The sequence below is a fragment of the Gambusia affinis genome, linkage group LG03 (genome assembly GCF_019740435.1).
Source record: "Gambusia affinis linkage group LG03, SWU_Gaff_1.0, whole genome shotgun sequence".
Lineage (NCBI taxonomy): Eukaryota > Metazoa > Chordata > Actinopteri > Cyprinodontiformes > Poeciliidae > Gambusia > Gambusia affinis.
In genome coordinates this window covers 21,277,357-21,293,634 of record NC_057870.1, presented here as the reverse complement: position 1 = coordinate 21,293,634, position 16,278 = coordinate 21,277,357, and the positions used below count along the sequence as shown (strand labels likewise).

At 38.4% G+C, this 16,278-nt stretch overlaps 2 protein-coding genes across 4 annotated transcripts; both read left to right on the top strand.

The window, feature by feature from the left end:
- The first annotated feature begins 21 nt into the window (after nucleotides 1–21).
- Nucleotides 22–8,925, top strand: LOC122828706 (kinesin-like protein KIF27). The gene is made up of 15 exons (XM_044112511.1): nucleotides 22–524; nucleotides 1,541–1,735; nucleotides 2,698–3,710; nucleotides 3,839–3,982; nucleotides 4,119–4,295; nucleotides 4,392–4,612; nucleotides 5,005–5,117; nucleotides 5,255–5,374; nucleotides 5,672–5,859; nucleotides 6,279–6,338; nucleotides 6,459–6,629; nucleotides 6,710–6,901; nucleotides 6,981–7,208; nucleotides 7,946–8,144; nucleotides 8,238–8,925. The coding sequence occupies exons 1-15, from the start codon at nucleotides 224–226 to the stop codon at nucleotides 8,810–8,812; spliced, it is 3,897 nt and encodes a 1,298-aa protein (XP_043968446.1). The 5' UTR covers nucleotides 22–223; the 3' UTR covers nucleotides 8,813–8,925.
- A 1,154-nt stretch (nucleotides 8,926–10,079) lies between these two features.
- Nucleotides 10,080–16,258, top strand: gkap1 (G kinase anchoring protein 1). 3 transcript variants are annotated; one of them, XM_044111298.1, is made up of 12 exons: nucleotides 10,080–10,239; nucleotides 10,529–10,800; nucleotides 11,831–11,989; nucleotides 12,251–12,328; nucleotides 12,777–12,912; nucleotides 13,061–13,083; nucleotides 13,548–13,709; nucleotides 13,853–13,939; nucleotides 14,324–14,387; nucleotides 14,474–14,544; nucleotides 14,630–14,707; nucleotides 15,462–16,258. In XM_044111298.1, the coding sequence occupies exons 2-12, from the start codon at nucleotides 10,543–10,545 to the stop codon at nucleotides 15,501–15,503; spliced, it is 1,158 nt and encodes a 385-aa protein (XP_043967233.1). In that variant the 5' UTR covers nucleotides 10,080–10,239; nucleotides 10,529–10,542; the 3' UTR covers nucleotides 15,504–16,258. The 3 variants fall into 3 exon arrangements, with proteins under 3 accessions (XP_043967233.1, XP_043967232.1, XP_043967234.1); XM_044111297.1 differs by having other exon boundaries at nucleotides 12,774–12,912; XM_044111299.1 differs by lacking the exon at nucleotides 12,251–12,328.
- The last annotated feature ends 20 nt before the right edge of the window (nucleotides 16,259–16,278 follow it).

Below are 16,278 nucleotides of genomic sequence, written 5' to 3'. Positions count from 1 at the left end.
ATTTCTGACTCTTCTAACAAACTTGTAGAGGCGAAGTTAGCAGAAATTACAGAGAAAACGACCATGAGAGTTAAAACACGGGCTATGTTAAATTTGTTTTTCTTCGAGTAACAGTGAATTAGCAATTAACCATTTTGAAACCAGAGTCTTGAAGCATCTCAGAGGTTAGATGTGAGCAAAAAAAGTTCAACCCCGTGTAAGTTCATTGGTCTATTACGGCCTCATGAGTGAGGTCTGTGTCCGGGTGGCGGTTCGTATCCGTCCCCTGCTCCGCAAAGAGCTCCTCCATCAGCATCAAGTGTGCGTCCGGGTGGTCCCCTCGGGTTCCGGGCAGGTGAGGCTCGGCTCGGACCGCCTCTTCTCTTTCGACCACGCGTTCGGACCGACAGCCAGCCAGGATGAAGTGTACGAGTCTTGCGTCCAGCCCCTGGTGGAGTCTCTGCTGGACGGATACAACGCTACCGTGTTTTGTTACGGACAGACAGGGTCTGGCAAGACGTACACACTGGGCGGGGGGAGCAAAGGCAAGTTATTAAAAAAGTCGATTTATTTCAATTGAAAGAAAAACTTAATATAAATGTATTACACATAGTGCTTTTGTATGTATTAATCGCTGTTTATTTGGATGATAATGGCTTTTAGCTAATGAAAACAAGAAACACTTTCTCAAATACACTATTAAATAAGATATCGATACAGAAATTTGATACAGTAATCATGGAGGAGACTGCATACTTGACAGATGTCCAGGAAATAGTCACTGATACCTCTCACTAGGTGGGTAAGCCACAAAAGAAAAGCAATGCTAAAGAAGATTCCTATTTACCAGAGTTTTGTATCCAAGCATATGAATGAAAAATTTAGCTGAAGAAACAAGTGTGATAAAGAGAGGTGCTTATGCAACATAAGTGCCTTTTAGAGGATTGTGAAAGAAAACCCATTCAAGAATTCAGGAAGTTTTTATGGCATGAGTGAGAGGCACAAACCCTATGTGGTCTGAGGTCGTTTTGTGAGACGTGTTATCTGCTTCTGCTGGTCTACTGTGTTTTGTCAAGTCTAAAATGGAGTTATCTATTAGGATATGCTGGAGCCCTCTTTGCATCTCTCTGCTGGCAAGCACATGGGCATACATATTTCATTTACTAGCAGTTGACCGTCTAAGCAGTTGGTCAACTGGGTTTTGCAAACTCCTGACTCCTTCCATGCAACACAGCGTTGAAACAATAATTTCTCTAAAAGGAGCATAGAGAAACTCAAATCTAGGTTTTTATTAGCTCTAAACCATTATCAAACTTAAGAGTACCAGCTTTGAGTAAAAACTTGAGATATATCCCAGTGTGGAATGAAAAAAGAAAATTTTGACTGAAATTAAATTAACTTTCAGATTATTTTTTTAACGAATAGGATATAGCCTGTGTGTTTTTATGATGAACACTTTAACAAAAAAAATTAAATAAAACCAAAAACTGTCATATTTCTCATTGTTTTAGACAAAATATTCTAATTAAATCTTTGTCTATATTTTGAAACCTTCTTGCAGATGAAGGAGGAATTATTGACTGTGTTGCTCAGGATGTGTTTTTGTTGTTGGCAAAGCGGAAGAACGATGATAGCATTGAGGCAACAGTGCAGGTTTCATACATGGAGCTGTACAGAGAGGAACTGCGGGACCTGTTGGACATGAACACCAGTCATAAAGAGCTTCACATCAGAGATGATGAAAAGGGGAACACAGGTAAAACAAATTGTGACATTTAAATATGGCAGAAAAAATGAATGCATTCATGGAAAGAAGAGATGACAGACTCGTTTGGTTCAAAGATTTTGTGTGTATTGACATGAATTAATCTGACTTTTACCTGGTTGTAAAATTGATTAAATTCAACAGCCAGCAAGCAAAAACACAGAAAAGATTTACATACTGTGATTTTAAAAACAGAAGTTTTGGCAGCTTGTTGGTGTGGAGAAAACAAGTGTTTGTTAACAGAATATCTGTGAGGAACGATCCAAAAACCCAAGGGAATTCCACAAAGTCCATATCCCAGATTTCACAGGCATCACTTGCTGAATGTTAAAGGTAATCTGTCATCTGCTGAAAGTTTACCAAACCCTGGTCACAAAGCTGGACAATGAAATACACCCACAGAGGACCCTATGCACTCTGTGGAGTCATAAAATTTTACAGCAATTAATGGAAGCAATGTCTGAAATAGGAGTGGCTGAAAAGTTTTCGTCAGTGATCAAAGACACCAATACTGTTTTTCAGAAGACACCTGCTTAAAATTGTTGCTCTAAATGCACGTCTACAAGTTGTTAAATCATGGGGTCACTTGGTGTTTTGCCATCATCTTTTAATTTTTTTGGTTTATTGTTCTGAAATTACATTTACAACATTTTTTTAATTGCTCTGCTGTTTAGCCATTTACTGCATGGGTTTGTTTAAGTGTGTTTCCCTTCCCACCCTCCTCCAAAACACATTGATTTATTGATTGATTTGTTGTTTATTTTCATAGAATGAAATTTAATTAATTTTGCAGCCTGGTAAAGATCCAGGCGTGCTTTGTTTTTTTTTTAGCTGTAGAAGGTAGACAATGCTTCCCGTCAGTAATACCCTTATTCTTTCACCTTCAGTTCACAGTCTGCGCTAGTCTCATTAGTTAAAACCATCTTGTTTTCTTTTTTTGACTGTGTTTTCAGTTGTGATTGGTGCCACAGAGATGGTTGTCACATCAGCTGAAGAGCTACTCGGTGCTGTGGAGATGGGAAACGCCCTGCGTCACACTGGTGCAACGGGAATGAATGAGCACTCCAGTCGCTCTCATGTGATCCTCACTCTTCAGGTCCGCATCCGTTGTCACAGCAACAAGAACCCATCCTTAAAGACTGTGCGCTTGTCCAAACTCTGCCTGGTGGACCTGGCAGGCTCAGAACGAGCTAGCAAAACAGGAAACACTGGAGCTCAATTCAAAGAGTCTGTACTCATCAACACTGGCCTGCTCGCCCTTGGTAATGTTATTCGCGCCCTCTCCGAACGTGGGCGAAGTCGTCGCGGCAACGGTTGCAGCAGTCCACATGTACCGTACCGTGATGCCAAGATCACTCGACTCCTCCGGGACTCACTGGGAGGCAACGCCCACACGGTGATGGTGGCCTGTGTGAGCCCGTCCCACCACTTCATTGCGGAGACTTTGAATGTTCTTCAGTTCGCATCCAAGGCCCGTCACATCCGCAACTGTCCAGGACCAGCGCTCTCTCTAACAGACGTTAAGTCAGATCCTAAAGCCTGCCAGCCCACCGAGACTCGATTGGAGGAGCTGGAGTATGAAGTTCAGACACTGAGAGAGCTTCTGAAGGAGAAGGAGAAGGACATGAATGAGATGGAAAGGGAGAAAACAAGGGGTGGAGGTGGAGATGGAGATGGTTTCAAACAGCCCAATCAGATTACAGCGTCCACACTGGATAAGAGGCTGAACCGAGGTACAGCTGCACAGTATCTGTTCTTGGCAAAGGAAGCAGCATCTTTGCTTACAGATATGTTCAAAGCATTTCCAAGTGTTATTTTCAGGCAGAGGTTGCAAGAATGGCAGGAGAAACTGGCAGCTGTCAGCCAGTCACATCACACAGGTAGTATAGACTGTTCAGAGGGGGTTGGAGACCTCCAGCTCCATGTAACCGCTTTAAACCTGAGAGAAGAACTCCGCCAGTGTCAGGTAAAAAGAAAAAAGGGAATTGGTTTAGTTACATTCAAAGTGTGCGTGTGCATTGTAAATGTGATAATATTTTATTAATAGTCCACTCCTTAAAGTAATAAATTCTAAGCTTTTTTCTTTTTCCATAGGAAGCGCTCCAAGAAAAAGAGCAACTTCTAGAGCAAAAAGATGAAGAATTGAGACGGACTCAAAGAGAAGTTGAAAAACTGCTTGAAGAGAAAAGAAACCAAGTTTTAGCTTCAGAGGAAGAGAAGGAACATTCTCGAATACAGGTGAGAAGAATGAACAGAGAGATGAATGGCCTGCTTTCAGTGCCTTCTTGTATTTCAAGGATTTTTTTATTGTCAAAAAATCCTCTTGACAATAAAAAAGTTTCGTCTACATGCATATTTTTGTATTAATTTTCAGACTGAACAACTGGTGAGTCAGCAGATTCTGATTGATCGCCTTCGCAGCAGCCTCATGGCTGTTCGTGGGATGACTCCAGGGGCAACCGAAAAAGCAAGCCCTTCTGGGAACTCATGCACAAGACCCCAGAGTGTCCCTTTAATCACACACAGCTTGCTACACAGGCAATCCAGAAAGGTATGACATTTAATCCTAAACGGATAGGGGTGTGTGTTTTATCTGATGCATGTACCATGTCTATATATATTTTTGTTTGATTTGATGTGTTTGTAGATTCACTCCAGTCCACCCACCTATTCGCTGGACAGGGTGATGACAGCTTTTAGGATGCGTGGTCATCTCCTTCTGGCTGAGATCGAGGAAAAAGATGAGGTCTACTGTCCATTCATTGCACAACAGGCCGAAAGCAAGGACAGAATTCAAAATAATCATGAGGAGGAGACAAAAGAGGAGGAGACAGAAATGGAAAGATCTTCGTGCAGGAAAGAATTTAGGTGAGAGTCTTTTCTATAGAGCTATCCTATGCAGTTTACCATATTAAGATCAATAAATAATTATAGCTACAGGTACTATGCCTAGGAGTGAGGGTGTTATTAATACCCTTTTTTCCAGTAAGAAAAAAAGGGAGAATCATTGTTTGATTGAATTAGTATTGCAGTATCATTGTGTGTAAACATTGCAGACACACCGGGTCCCTGCCAGGATGAACAAAATTGTGGACTTTCTGGTGCACTCAGTTAAAACTCTACTGGCCAACAGTAATATTTTTGGCCACTTTAATGGAATTTTACTTTCAACATGTTTTACGTGACAATTTGGTCTACAGTTTTCTCTGAAAGCATCAAATTAATCTGAATTTTCTATTAATATTATTTTCTTATTTTAGGCTTCCTTTAAATCGAACCTGGACAAGCTGGGAAAAGAGACTACTACTGAAACCCAAAAGACTGGAAATGTATGACGAAAACACAGCAGTACCAGAGTCTTATTTGGTCAAAGGTACTCTTTATATGTTCATTATTTTACATTCATTCAGTTTACACAGTTTATGCCATCCTCTCATTTCTGATTTCTCTGCTTAACTATCCCATTGACATAAACTGTACCCAGAGTTGTTTCCTTTTCCAACTTATCAGACATAAAAGAAAACCCTGTGAAGAAAATAAGGCGAGCCAACACTGTTGAAAGAAGAATCCATGAGCTGAAGGTCAGCTTGCGCTTAAAGGAGGAGCTTATCAAAGAACTTGACAAAACTGGTGAGTTAACATGGTTTCATGTTGCTGTATGTAGAGAAATGGAAGAAAAGGCTCTAATAGGTTTGGAATTGAACCCATCTGGGCTTTATTAAGTCTCCAAAGGTTTGATTAGTACTTCAAGTTTAAAACTTACTCATATACACTATCAGGAAGTAAATTAGATGAACTCAATCTCAATTACATTGTTTTTAAAGAAAATTATGTAAACTGTACATGTTTAACTAGATTTCTAAGTTAACGTTTTTTTTAATAACATAAATAATCCTGAAAATCAACGTAGTTGTTTCTTACCAACAGAAAGAAAAATCCAAGCAGTGGACAGAGGTGAAACGGGAAATGTGTTGGAGAGACTCTCCATGCAGAGCCAGCAGATCCGAGCCGAGGTCTATCACAGCCTGCAGAGCATGAGGCTGGAGAGAGCCAGGCTTCAGAGCAGCCTGAGGGAGCTGGACGAGGCCAACAACAGAAAACCCCATCAAAACGGGGTCAGAACAAATCTAAATAACAAAACACAGTGAATTTCACTTCATTTAAATATATCCATTCTTGTCCAAATGTAGCATTTGAATTGGGGAAAATTCCTTTAAAAATGTTCATGTGGATTTTTAAGATAATCAAAGATAATTTCAAAACATTAATTAGGCCAGACAAACAATATTAAATAAAAATTCACTGTATTGTTTCGGTTGATAAGAATAACTTTTATTAGACTTTTTTGTATCAGTATTTTAACGTAATTATTCTCCAGGCGTTTAAGAGTTTTATAGTTTGTTTTATTAGCCAGGAATTTAAGTTTCTCATAATTTAAAATACAAAACCACTTAATTTTTGCAAGCCATCCTTGCATTGTGGTGTAATGATCACCATTTTTCTTAAATGAAGTATTTTGTGTTCTTGTGTTCAGGGACAAAGTTTAAAGAGTTCATCTGTTCCTGAAAACTTTCCCATGGAAACAAACAGAATGGTTAAGTATTAAACAGACATTATTTGTTCTTAGACACAATTATCTTCTTGTAAGATAAAGCAGAAGTTTATTTTCTTTTGTCGTCTTTCTTTCTTTCGTCCTTGCATTTCCTTAATGTAGCTCCATGACAGTAGTTGGCCTGAAGAAGAAGAGGAACGGGCCATTCATAAGAGAGCAGAGCTGCAGGAGCTGGAAGAGGAGCTGAAGAGGAAAGTGGAGGTGCTGCAGCACAGAGAGGCCTGTGTCCAACAGAAAAACAAACTCCAGGTCAAGATGCTGCAGTCCAGTCAGGTGGGCCTCTGCTTCCATTTGTAAAGTCAGTTTTCAAATCTGGAATTGTTTCATTTTTAAACGTGTTCTCTGACTTCCAGGCTTTGAGTCGGGACTTGCTGCAAGTGTCTGTTCAGTTGGAGTCTGTGGAAGAGCAGCTTCAGAAGCAGAGCAGCGTGAGAAAGACCAGAGGAGTTACAGTCAGGGAGCTGGAGAAAGAGAGAGACATGCTGAAGATGAGAAGAGACACTCTGGAAGCCCAGCTGAGGGACAACAGAGTGCTCTCTGTGGAGGTAAGACATTTCATGTTTGGATTTTTCTCTATCCTCCTTACATTATTTTTCATTTGTTTGATTTATGCTTGTCGTATAGGAGGAGCATTCCCTCCTCCGGCTGGAGGAAGCTGTTGAGGCTCTAGATGCAGCTCTTGAATTTAAAAACAACTCCATCCAAGAGCGGCAGAATCACCTGTTCGGTGAAAACTCACCTCTGTTCGAGTCCAAAGACACAGAACCTGCTCAGCACTGTGACATTACCAGGAAGCTGAAGAAGCTCTCTTTACCTGAGGCCATAGAGCTGTTGATCAAATATTTCAACAAGGCAAGAGGAAATTATCTTCATCATATATTTAATTATCTTTACATGTAAAATATTTAAGCCATAGACTGGGCTAAATTTCCTGCAAAAGGGCTGTTTGACACCCTGCATCTCACTAAAATAAAATATCATGTCTATTAATTTACTTTAGTAATTCAGTAATAAATGTAAAAGCAGAAATTGTGTTTATTTCGGCTAATTTTGATGATTATAGCTTATAGCAGATGAAAATCCATATGCTGACTTGACAGCCAGTCTCTCACTGCATCCATAAGGAAAATAGGTCACAAAAGGTCATTCCTAAAGAAGCTGGCTCTTCACAGAGCATTGTATACATTCACATTAATGGAAAGTTGACTGGAAAGAACAAGTAATTTTTAATAAAAGGGCCACAAGTATCAGAGATTACTGCATTTTAAATTACTGCATTTTAAAATTAGACTTTTTGTGATGAAAAGTCTAATTCAAAGTCATGGGGAGAATCAAAAGTTGCAGACTGCTGCTAGAATCTTTAAGAGCCTTTTAAGCCACTCCTTAACTGAGTGTTGAGTTGTTTAATGCCTAAAATTCTGATTCTGGATAGATTTAAGATTTGTCTTAACTTTTCTGGACTGTCCTTACAGAATGCTGTTATTGTCCCAGCCTGTTTGTATGGTGTGTTTCTTTAATGCCTCAAATTTATAGTCATTCAGTCTGTCATTTGCTTTGTTGAACTAAACCACCACTGTCAACAACTCCAGGTTGTTTGTCTTCGAGAGGCAGAGCGTCGTCTACATTTGCAGTGTGAAGAGCTGGAGCTTCATGCCGGAGAGCAGGAAGCAGCACTTAGGGAGATGGAGGCAGCCATGCAGCGCTTTGCTCTGGACGCAGACCGCAGGCTCACCCTGCAACACAGAGATCACCTAAACAATGTCCGTCTGCTACTACAGGAACTTAAAAGTGAGGATCCAGAGTATTGGTGATATTTTCTGTGAATTTTGCTATTTCATTCATGTTTCCTTCTGTATTGTTCATGTGTTTCTGGTTATTTAGAGGGGATGTCAGGAGAGGCACAACAAGCCATACAAGACAGAGTCCAGCATCTGGAGAAAGAGTTGTTTTTCTACAAAAGCTCCAGTCGGCAGCTGAAGAAGAAGCTCAAAGAGCTTCGAAGTGATGCTCCCTACAATGACAATCAGTCCTCACATACACAGGAGAGCAGAGAAAGGGAGGGCACGCACTTACCTTTAAGTGTGAATGAACCCAAAACACACTGTGAGGAGGAGGGAGAGACGACACACATTTCCACCACATACACAAAAATATATACAGAGGAAATAGAATCTAAACCAGTCAAGCCATCACTTTCTGTCGTCCAAACACTCCCAAAGACAAAAGTCTCTGAACTCAGTCAGGCACTTACACAGTCCCATGAAAGGTATACAAGAGGTCAGCGTGAGGTTAGTTTAGAAATGACACCTGTCAAACTGTGTCGCAGGGAGCTGAGGGAGATTCCTGCAACTGAGCTGCAGCGCCTTGGTGCTGCCGCTAGGAGGCACCAATCTGTGGTTAATTCAAGCTCTGAGTCAATGATGGAGGACTCTATAGAAGTGCCCAGAAACACGTGATTCTGCTTTATTTTCTGTGCTATTTACTGTGGCAGATTTTGAGTCGATAATATTAAAAGTTCTATTTTGTAGATGACTAATTTAAAAATAAAATGCACTAAATATGTTGTTAATTTTTTGGTAAGATTTTACAATTTTCAAGTGAGATCATAAAACGTTCAAAATGATAAAAAAAAAATTATTATCTAAAATTTTATTTTAATGTGTTTTGGGTTGATTTCATATGAAAGTGAAAGTTTTTGTTTTAAATTATTATTTGTTACAATAAATTTCCAAATATTGAAAATAATTAAATATTGTACAGCACTACATATTAGAAGGGGGATTTTTTTCTTTCTGTTACTTGGGAGACATAATTATACGCTCTTGTCCAAAGCTGGATTTAAATGCTAAATGTGAAACATGTTTTTGTAAATGTGTTAAATTAGGTTAACAAGGCAAAGCTCAGCACTTTTCAGATTATACTTCTCATATTATTGCCTTGTATTTATACAGTTAAAAGTCTCATAGTTACCACACATTATATGTTTTCCCTTTGTTTCACTATATAATTAGCTTTTTTTTTATGCATTCCTAATGAAAACTTGTGTATTTATGTTGATCTTTTCTTTTTTATTAACTTATTAAAATCTGTAAGACTCACAATGGACTGTTTTGTGTCTTATGGGGTCTTTCCACTTGGAGATTCTCCCTATGCATGCATTGGTTCTTTCTGGGTAGTCTGACTTAATTCCATAGTCCAAAAACATTGGGTTAATAGGTCTCTATAGCTGTGTGTATATGCATGCTTGTCTGTCATGTGTGTCTATGACAGACACATAGACACACATGGCAACATGTGTGTCTATGTGTGTGATGGACAACATAGAGACTCACCATTGGTTAGATTTTCACAGCTTATTGGATTTTGACAGCTGTCAACCTTTTAGAAATTTTCATTGAATGATTACAAGTGACAGATTTGCCACTTTTTAAAAATCTTGGTGAAAGCATACCTTTACATAACCTTCAAAACTCACTCAATTTCTAAATAAATACTTAGTATCCAGATTTACCTTTAACCTGTTATATTTCATTTCAGTCTCAATGTATTTTCGTTTGTCTTTTTGGGATAGACCAACAACATTTACACAACTGGTACAATTTCTTACATATTTACAATGTTATTGTTACAATATTTTATTTCTTTCATTTTTAGTATTTTTAATCAGTCAATGTCTAAGGAAACACTAAGATTTTAAGATCGCAGCGGAGGAGGCCAGCACCAGTTGAAATGTAGTTTCGTGCTGTTTAGAACCACCGGGCTTCCGTACCGAGTTAGACAATCGCTAGTAGCACAACCAACTGCAGCTCAGTTCCCTCAAGACGTAGATAGAAATACTTTTAGTCAACTTCTCTTGTCACCGTTGTCTCTGCAACTCAGCTCTGTGAGTGTAACACAAACAAAGGCTTAGCCTGAGCGTGTGAAGGTTTTGTCGACTTTTTACACTTGTTAGTACGCTAACAGAAACCTGCTAGCCCGGTTGTATCGTTGCTGCTTCCATCAGCAGATTGTTACTATCGGCAGAGTTGAAGAAAATTGCTGTAATTTTAATTTTCATTATGAATAAAGATTTAGGCGGATATTTTTCAGGACTATGTAAACATCGTTCCACATTATACATAACTATTTCATGTTAATAGTTATTTTTAATGGGACCATTTCTTGTGATTTAGTTTCCCGTTACGTGATGGCATCGTCTGCAATGATCACCGTCCCCACCACCGCCTCCCGGTTCGCCCTGCTCCAGATTGACTCAGATTCGGACTCTGAAACCTCCGAGCCGGGGAAGTCCAACACCAAACGCGGGAGGGACTCCTCCGGGAAGTCCAGACAGGGGAAATCAGGAGCAACAACTGGATCAGGGGGTAAAGGTGGTCAGGGTGGTGAGAAGAAGAAAGACAAGAAAAAGAAGAAGAAGGAGCAGCAGCAGAGTGAGGCGAACGAGGTGAGACAGTCTGCTAGCCATGCCCTCATTTTTTCTGTTTATTAATCTGCTACAGAGCAGAGCGTCTGACTGCTCCATCTTTGTTTCATTTTACCGGAACTGAAACTGCTCTGCAGCCACAGTCAGGTGTATTCATGCCTGAAAACATGACCTCCACTCTAATTAGCTGAAAGCAAAACAATGCAGAGTTCTGGAAGCAAATGTTTTCAAAAATTAGATTAATTCTGTTTTTTGTTTGTTTTTGTTTTTGTACTTGTAGCGCCAGTTAAATTGTCTTCACATATTTAAATCACAACACAAAGACCAACAGTCATGTGAAATGAAGTTAGGAGATTTAATTAAACATTGAGTTGTTTAAAAAGAAAAAAATCCACATCTTTCTTATTTATCCCTGATTTATTTATAGGTAAACACAAATAATTGCCTGTCTTGTTCTCTCTGGAAAACTTTAGTCTGCGCCCTCCATGTTTTTCTTTTCTTTTCAAAGTTTTCTTCCTTGAACACCTTCCATCAAAGTTTAACTTGTGCAATCACCGTCTGCAGCAAGAGGCGACAGCCGGGATTTGGAAACTTCTTTCATTGTTTTTTTCGACCTTTAGAAATTGCTTGAATAGCTAAACCTTAACATGTTGTATTGAATAAATGGTGAAGCTACGTTTTGTCTAAGATACAAGAACAGAAGCTTGTCTACTGTTTTTTTCTCTCTTTTTTTGGACAAGGGACTTGATTATTTCAAATTCATTTGATATCTTCTTAAATATCTGACTACATTCATTTGCTGCTACGATGATCTTACTGAAAGCCTCAGGCAGCTGTTTGGATATAATCTGTGTGATGATATTTTACTTCTACAGGAACACTTCTTACTCTTCAAGTGTCCACTAAAGGTGTAGTTTAGCGCCAGTTGAGCAGTTGTTACGAATCCTCGCTTTCTAATGTGAATTGGTAGCTGTGTTATTATTAATTGAAACAAATTACCTTTCAGTTTCTGAAACATTTTGGATAAATGTTTTGTCTGTCTTTCCTTTAGCTGCGTAATCTGGCCTTCAAGAAGATTCCCCAGAAGTCCTGTGCCCCTCCGCCCTGCATGACGCTGTCAGGAATAGCCAGCGACCTTCTTAGCCCGGCATCAGTGGACCACAGCTTACCTTCAGAGGGCTGGCAACAGTGGAAACAGAGAGACGAACAGGTTAGAGAAAATGACTAGAGACTGTGTCCTGATTTTGGAGTCACACTTAAGGCTTATTGGAGTTGAACTTTTCCTCAGCAGTAGAGAAGCTTATGCAGCGAACACTTTTAAAGGATTTCCATTGTTACAATAAAAGAGCAAATTTGTTAAATGAAGGATACTTGTCCTTAATATTTATATCACAAACTGCTCTCTCAGGGCCAAGGGTTTTTTTTTTTCCAAGTTCAGGTTGACATCACCGTCTTTTCCGTGTTTTTGTAGATAACCACAGAGCTGTATGAGGCAGATTTGGAAAAGGCGTTGATTCTAAGTAAACTGGAGTATGAACAACAGAAACAGGTACATAAACTGCATTCACACACTAATAACTGATGAATGCTTGAAACAAGTGTAGATTCCACAGCTTAAAGATCTAGAGAAGTGCATCACTACTATTTTCCAAATAAACTGAAGTTTCTAGTTATAACATGGTAGAATCTGAAAACAGTCAAGAAGAATAAACACTTTTTTAAGGCACTGTTCAGACAGGAATGTATTATAAGTCAATTTTAATGCAAAGGCTGTTAAAATTGTTAAAGTAAAAAATCCTATGTCACAATTATTAGGCATAGAGACTCTTTGAGTCGTCAGTGTAAAACATGGTGATCATTTTGACATGAATAATTGGTCATTGATGTTCAACTGAGTTAAATTAATTGCTACTGACAGTATTAAGCACTACAGATTACTGGTGTGAAAGCCATAAAAATTAATCAATAAGAGGCAAATAATGTGTTTGTGTCAGCAGGGCAACACAAACGTAGCCTCGCCAAAGTCACGAGGAGGAAAAGAGGGCGGCGGGAAGAAGGACAAAAAGAAAAATCAGCAGGCAAAAGACAAAAAGACAGTTTCTCTGCAGGACTTCCAGGCTGAAGGCTCTGCTGGTGAGATAAACTGGTTCATAACTTGCAAAATCTTTATGTATATATATATTTAGTTGCTTGCACATAAAAAAAACACTCGTGCAGTAGGTTATGTTTTCATAAAGTGTTATGATGGATTTTACTAACGTCTGTTTTTTTCTTGTTGCAGAGCAATTAAGTAGAAAACAAGAGGTGAGAAAGATTATTTTTATTTACCTCAATAATTTTCTGACCATCAACATTTTTAACCCCTTTATTAATGTAAGAAAAAATAAATAAATAGTTTGGTTTTGACAGGGTTTCTGCATTGTGTGGTCTAAAACAGTATTGAATTTAGTTTTCCTCAGCTTTGAATAAATATAGAAAAACAAAAGTAATAATGTGAAAAAATATGTATTAGGACAGTTTAGTTTGTCTAAAAGATCCATCCATTTAAAGCCTGGCCACACTGAGTATTTTAGTTATGCAGCATAATAAACTACTTCATTCTGCAGCAACTCATTTATGCCATGTACATTTTATTATTACGATATAGCATCAACAGAGCAAATAGCTTTTTCCTCAGTGTGAATAAACAAAACAGAAGCTTGTGTGTCTTTATTTGCACCATTGTGTTGCAAAGTGCTTATAACTTCAAATCTTTGCATAATTTCCAGGAAACCAGAGGGACAAACTTAGTGCCAGGAATCGGACAGGAGGACCGGTTTTTTAACAAAGTAGAAGATGATGTGAGTCGGATTATCCAGAGGGAGAAAAGACTTGAGCAGTTTGTGAACAGCCCGGGACAAGAAGTCAACACATCCACAGAACATGAACCGGTGAGTATAGATGTGGAAAGAAGCACTAACATGATTTCATCTTTTTATTATTCACATGCAACTTAAGAAAGGAGTCATTTGTTTTTGATGTGTATTTCCTTCAGATGATTACATGTGTAAAATGTTGAATTGTTGTTTTGTAGGATCCTCGAGCAGAACAGCTGAAATATGAGCTGGAGAAAAAAGACCAGGAGATTAAGAAACTGAAGAAAACCATCTCAGAGTGGGAGGTCAGATATGGAAACAGCTGAACTGTTGTTGCTCTGAATGAGCTAAAAAAACCAAAAAACTTTTAACTTCACAGACGTTTGCTTTTCGGATAACACACAAGAACGCAAACTAATGCAATATTGTGTGATTAGTTCAAATTAGCTTTATAATTGTTTCACGTTGTAAATATTGCTATTTATGTAGAGAGATTTTAGAAGAGCCAAATAAACCATTATAAAAAATCTTGAATACTGAACTATACAGGAATAAATTAGGACCTTCCATGTTTTACTCCAATTTAAGTGAATACAGTTACACCACATCACATCAGGAGCTTTTATTTGTGCATCTCCTGTTTGAACTCATTACTAACCATCTATTCTGCTCACATCTCAACTTTACAGGGAAAATACAAAGAGGTGAAAGCAAGGAATTCCCAACTTCTTAAGATGCTCCAACAGGGGGAGAGTGAGTTTATCAGCACAATCCTTTTCACTCCGCAGCTTCCACTTGCTCGGCCTCCTGTTTTATAATGTGATCGATGTCTTTTGTAGTGAAAGACAAAGCAGAGATTCTTCTGCAGGTAGAAGAACTGTTGCACATCAAAGAAGAACTTTCCTCACAGGTTTGTCATGCAGAGACAAATGTTGGTGTCTTGGACGTTTGTACATTTCTGTAGACATAAGTAATATTTTTGTACTTTTACTCAGGTAACATTATTACATGCTGCTCTTGAACAAGAAAGATCAAAAGTTAAAGGGCTCCAATCAGAGCAACCCAAACATCAGGTGAGGCCAAAGATAATTGTGTTTTGTTTGTTTTGTTCTCTGTGTGGCGATATTGATGTGGAAAAATTACAATGAGGTCACACCTGCTAGTTGTATTGCTCTATGTTTATTCTAAGTTTCTGAATATTCCCATCAAGTTTTTACTATTTGGGTTACATGTAGAAGGTTGGATGTTGTTTTCCCCAGGATCTCTTATCCTATTTGCATAAAACTCATGTGTTGTCTCTGCCTAGCGGAGCTTTTGCATCCAGACGTGTTTCATTACTGATTGTCTATGAGCTCTCCATGTTGTGCACAATATATGAATAAACCTGACTGAGTGATTTTACCTGAACGGTGCTTGGAAATTGATTTTTTTCCACGACAGATATGTTTACATAAAGAGGAGGAGCTGAGCTCTTAGTTTAGTACCTGTAATTCACACTGGTCATTAGAAAACCCAATCACTTGTTTAGGTGCGATCTCTAATAGATTAGAAACATCAGACAGAAACCCTATATTGTTCCTCACTGGGGAAATTCAAGTGCACCAGCAGCAAAGTTACAAGCAAACTGGAAACATTTAGACTCACATAGATCTATTGACGGCCTGCTGGCTAACATGGTGCATGTTGCTTCCTCTGTTGTCTTTTCTTCTTTATGCATTCATTTCTTTGTTTATCTGCTTCGGTTGAATTGTGGAGAAAAATGCACATTTATGTAAACTAATTTCTACCATCATCCTAAAGTAACTATGCGTTTTTTCTGGTTTCCAGGGAAACAAGAAAGGGAAGAAAGGCTCTGAAGTGGATCAATGAAGATTTCTGAAGGAGGAGAAAAGGTCTGGAGGAATAAAAAATGAACAGAAGGAAGAAAAATGAACAAATTAAAAAATCACTCCTGATTATTAAGGTTCTCTTTTTGTTTCTTTTTTTTTATTTTTCCCCCTTTTATTTTTATTTTACTTTTTATAGCCTGACTGTCAGCTTGCATGTCCCATTAAATACACAGAATATACTCCAGATGTGACATGTTGTATTAAACAACCAAGTGACATTTATTTACAGCTTTTGAAATAAATTGAGTTCAAAGTCTGTTTGGAAACAGTTGCTGTGCAGAGCCGCGGCATCTCCAATGCTCCAAAATCTGTGTGCCTCTTTTCATGGGTTCTGATGCCAAATTGACAGATTGAAATGTATGTTAATGGGGGTGGTAAGCTGTTCTTGCTCACTGTGAAGTAAAATAAAATACTTTTTCGGTGAGATTTTTGGTGTCTTATTATTATTTATTATTATTGTTTTATTTTATTTTTATATTTTGCACCAAAAAAAAAGTAAATTGTGAAACCATGGTTCTCAAAGTGTCGTTCTGGAATCACTCATGATACTGAGCATTGTCTACTGATGCTAAGGAGAAACATTGGTGTCCATTAATTGCAGAGTAAAGATTTTAAAAACTCCTATTTTGAACTGAAGTGGATGAAAGTGAACCAGTAACAAGTGCTGGTGGCTGTGTTTGTCTTTCCATGGGTTCCAATGTTGTTACTATGGCAATAAAAGCAAATAAAAATGTATTTCTCTTCAATTCGTAGTT

Bases quoted from the DNA above. Each gene is read 5' to 3' on its own strand.
- LOC122828706 (XM_044112511.1), top strand. From the start codon at position 224: ATGAGTGAGGTCTGTGTCCGGGTGGCGGTTCGTATCCGTCCCCTGCTC. The intron at 6,339-6,458 runs GTTAAGTATTAA...TCCTTAATGTAG, and splicing joins CCATGGAAACAAACAGAATG to CTCCATGACAGTAGTTGGCC. The intron at 6,902-6,980 runs GTAAGACATTTC...CTTGTCGTATAG, and splicing joins ACAGAGTGCTCTCTGTGGAG to GAGGAGCATTCCCTCCTCCG.
- gkap1 (XM_044111297.1), top strand. From the start codon at position 10,543: ATGGCATCGTCTGCAATGATCACCGTCCCCACCACCGCCTCCCGGTTC. The intron at 13,084-13,547 runs GTGAGAAAGATT...CATAATTTCCAG, and splicing joins AATTAAGTAGAAAACAAGAG to GAAACCAGAGGGACAAACTT. The intron at 14,545-14,629 runs GTTTGTCATGCA...ACTTTTACTCAG, and splicing joins AAGAAGAACTTTCCTCACAG to GTAACATTATTACATGCTGC.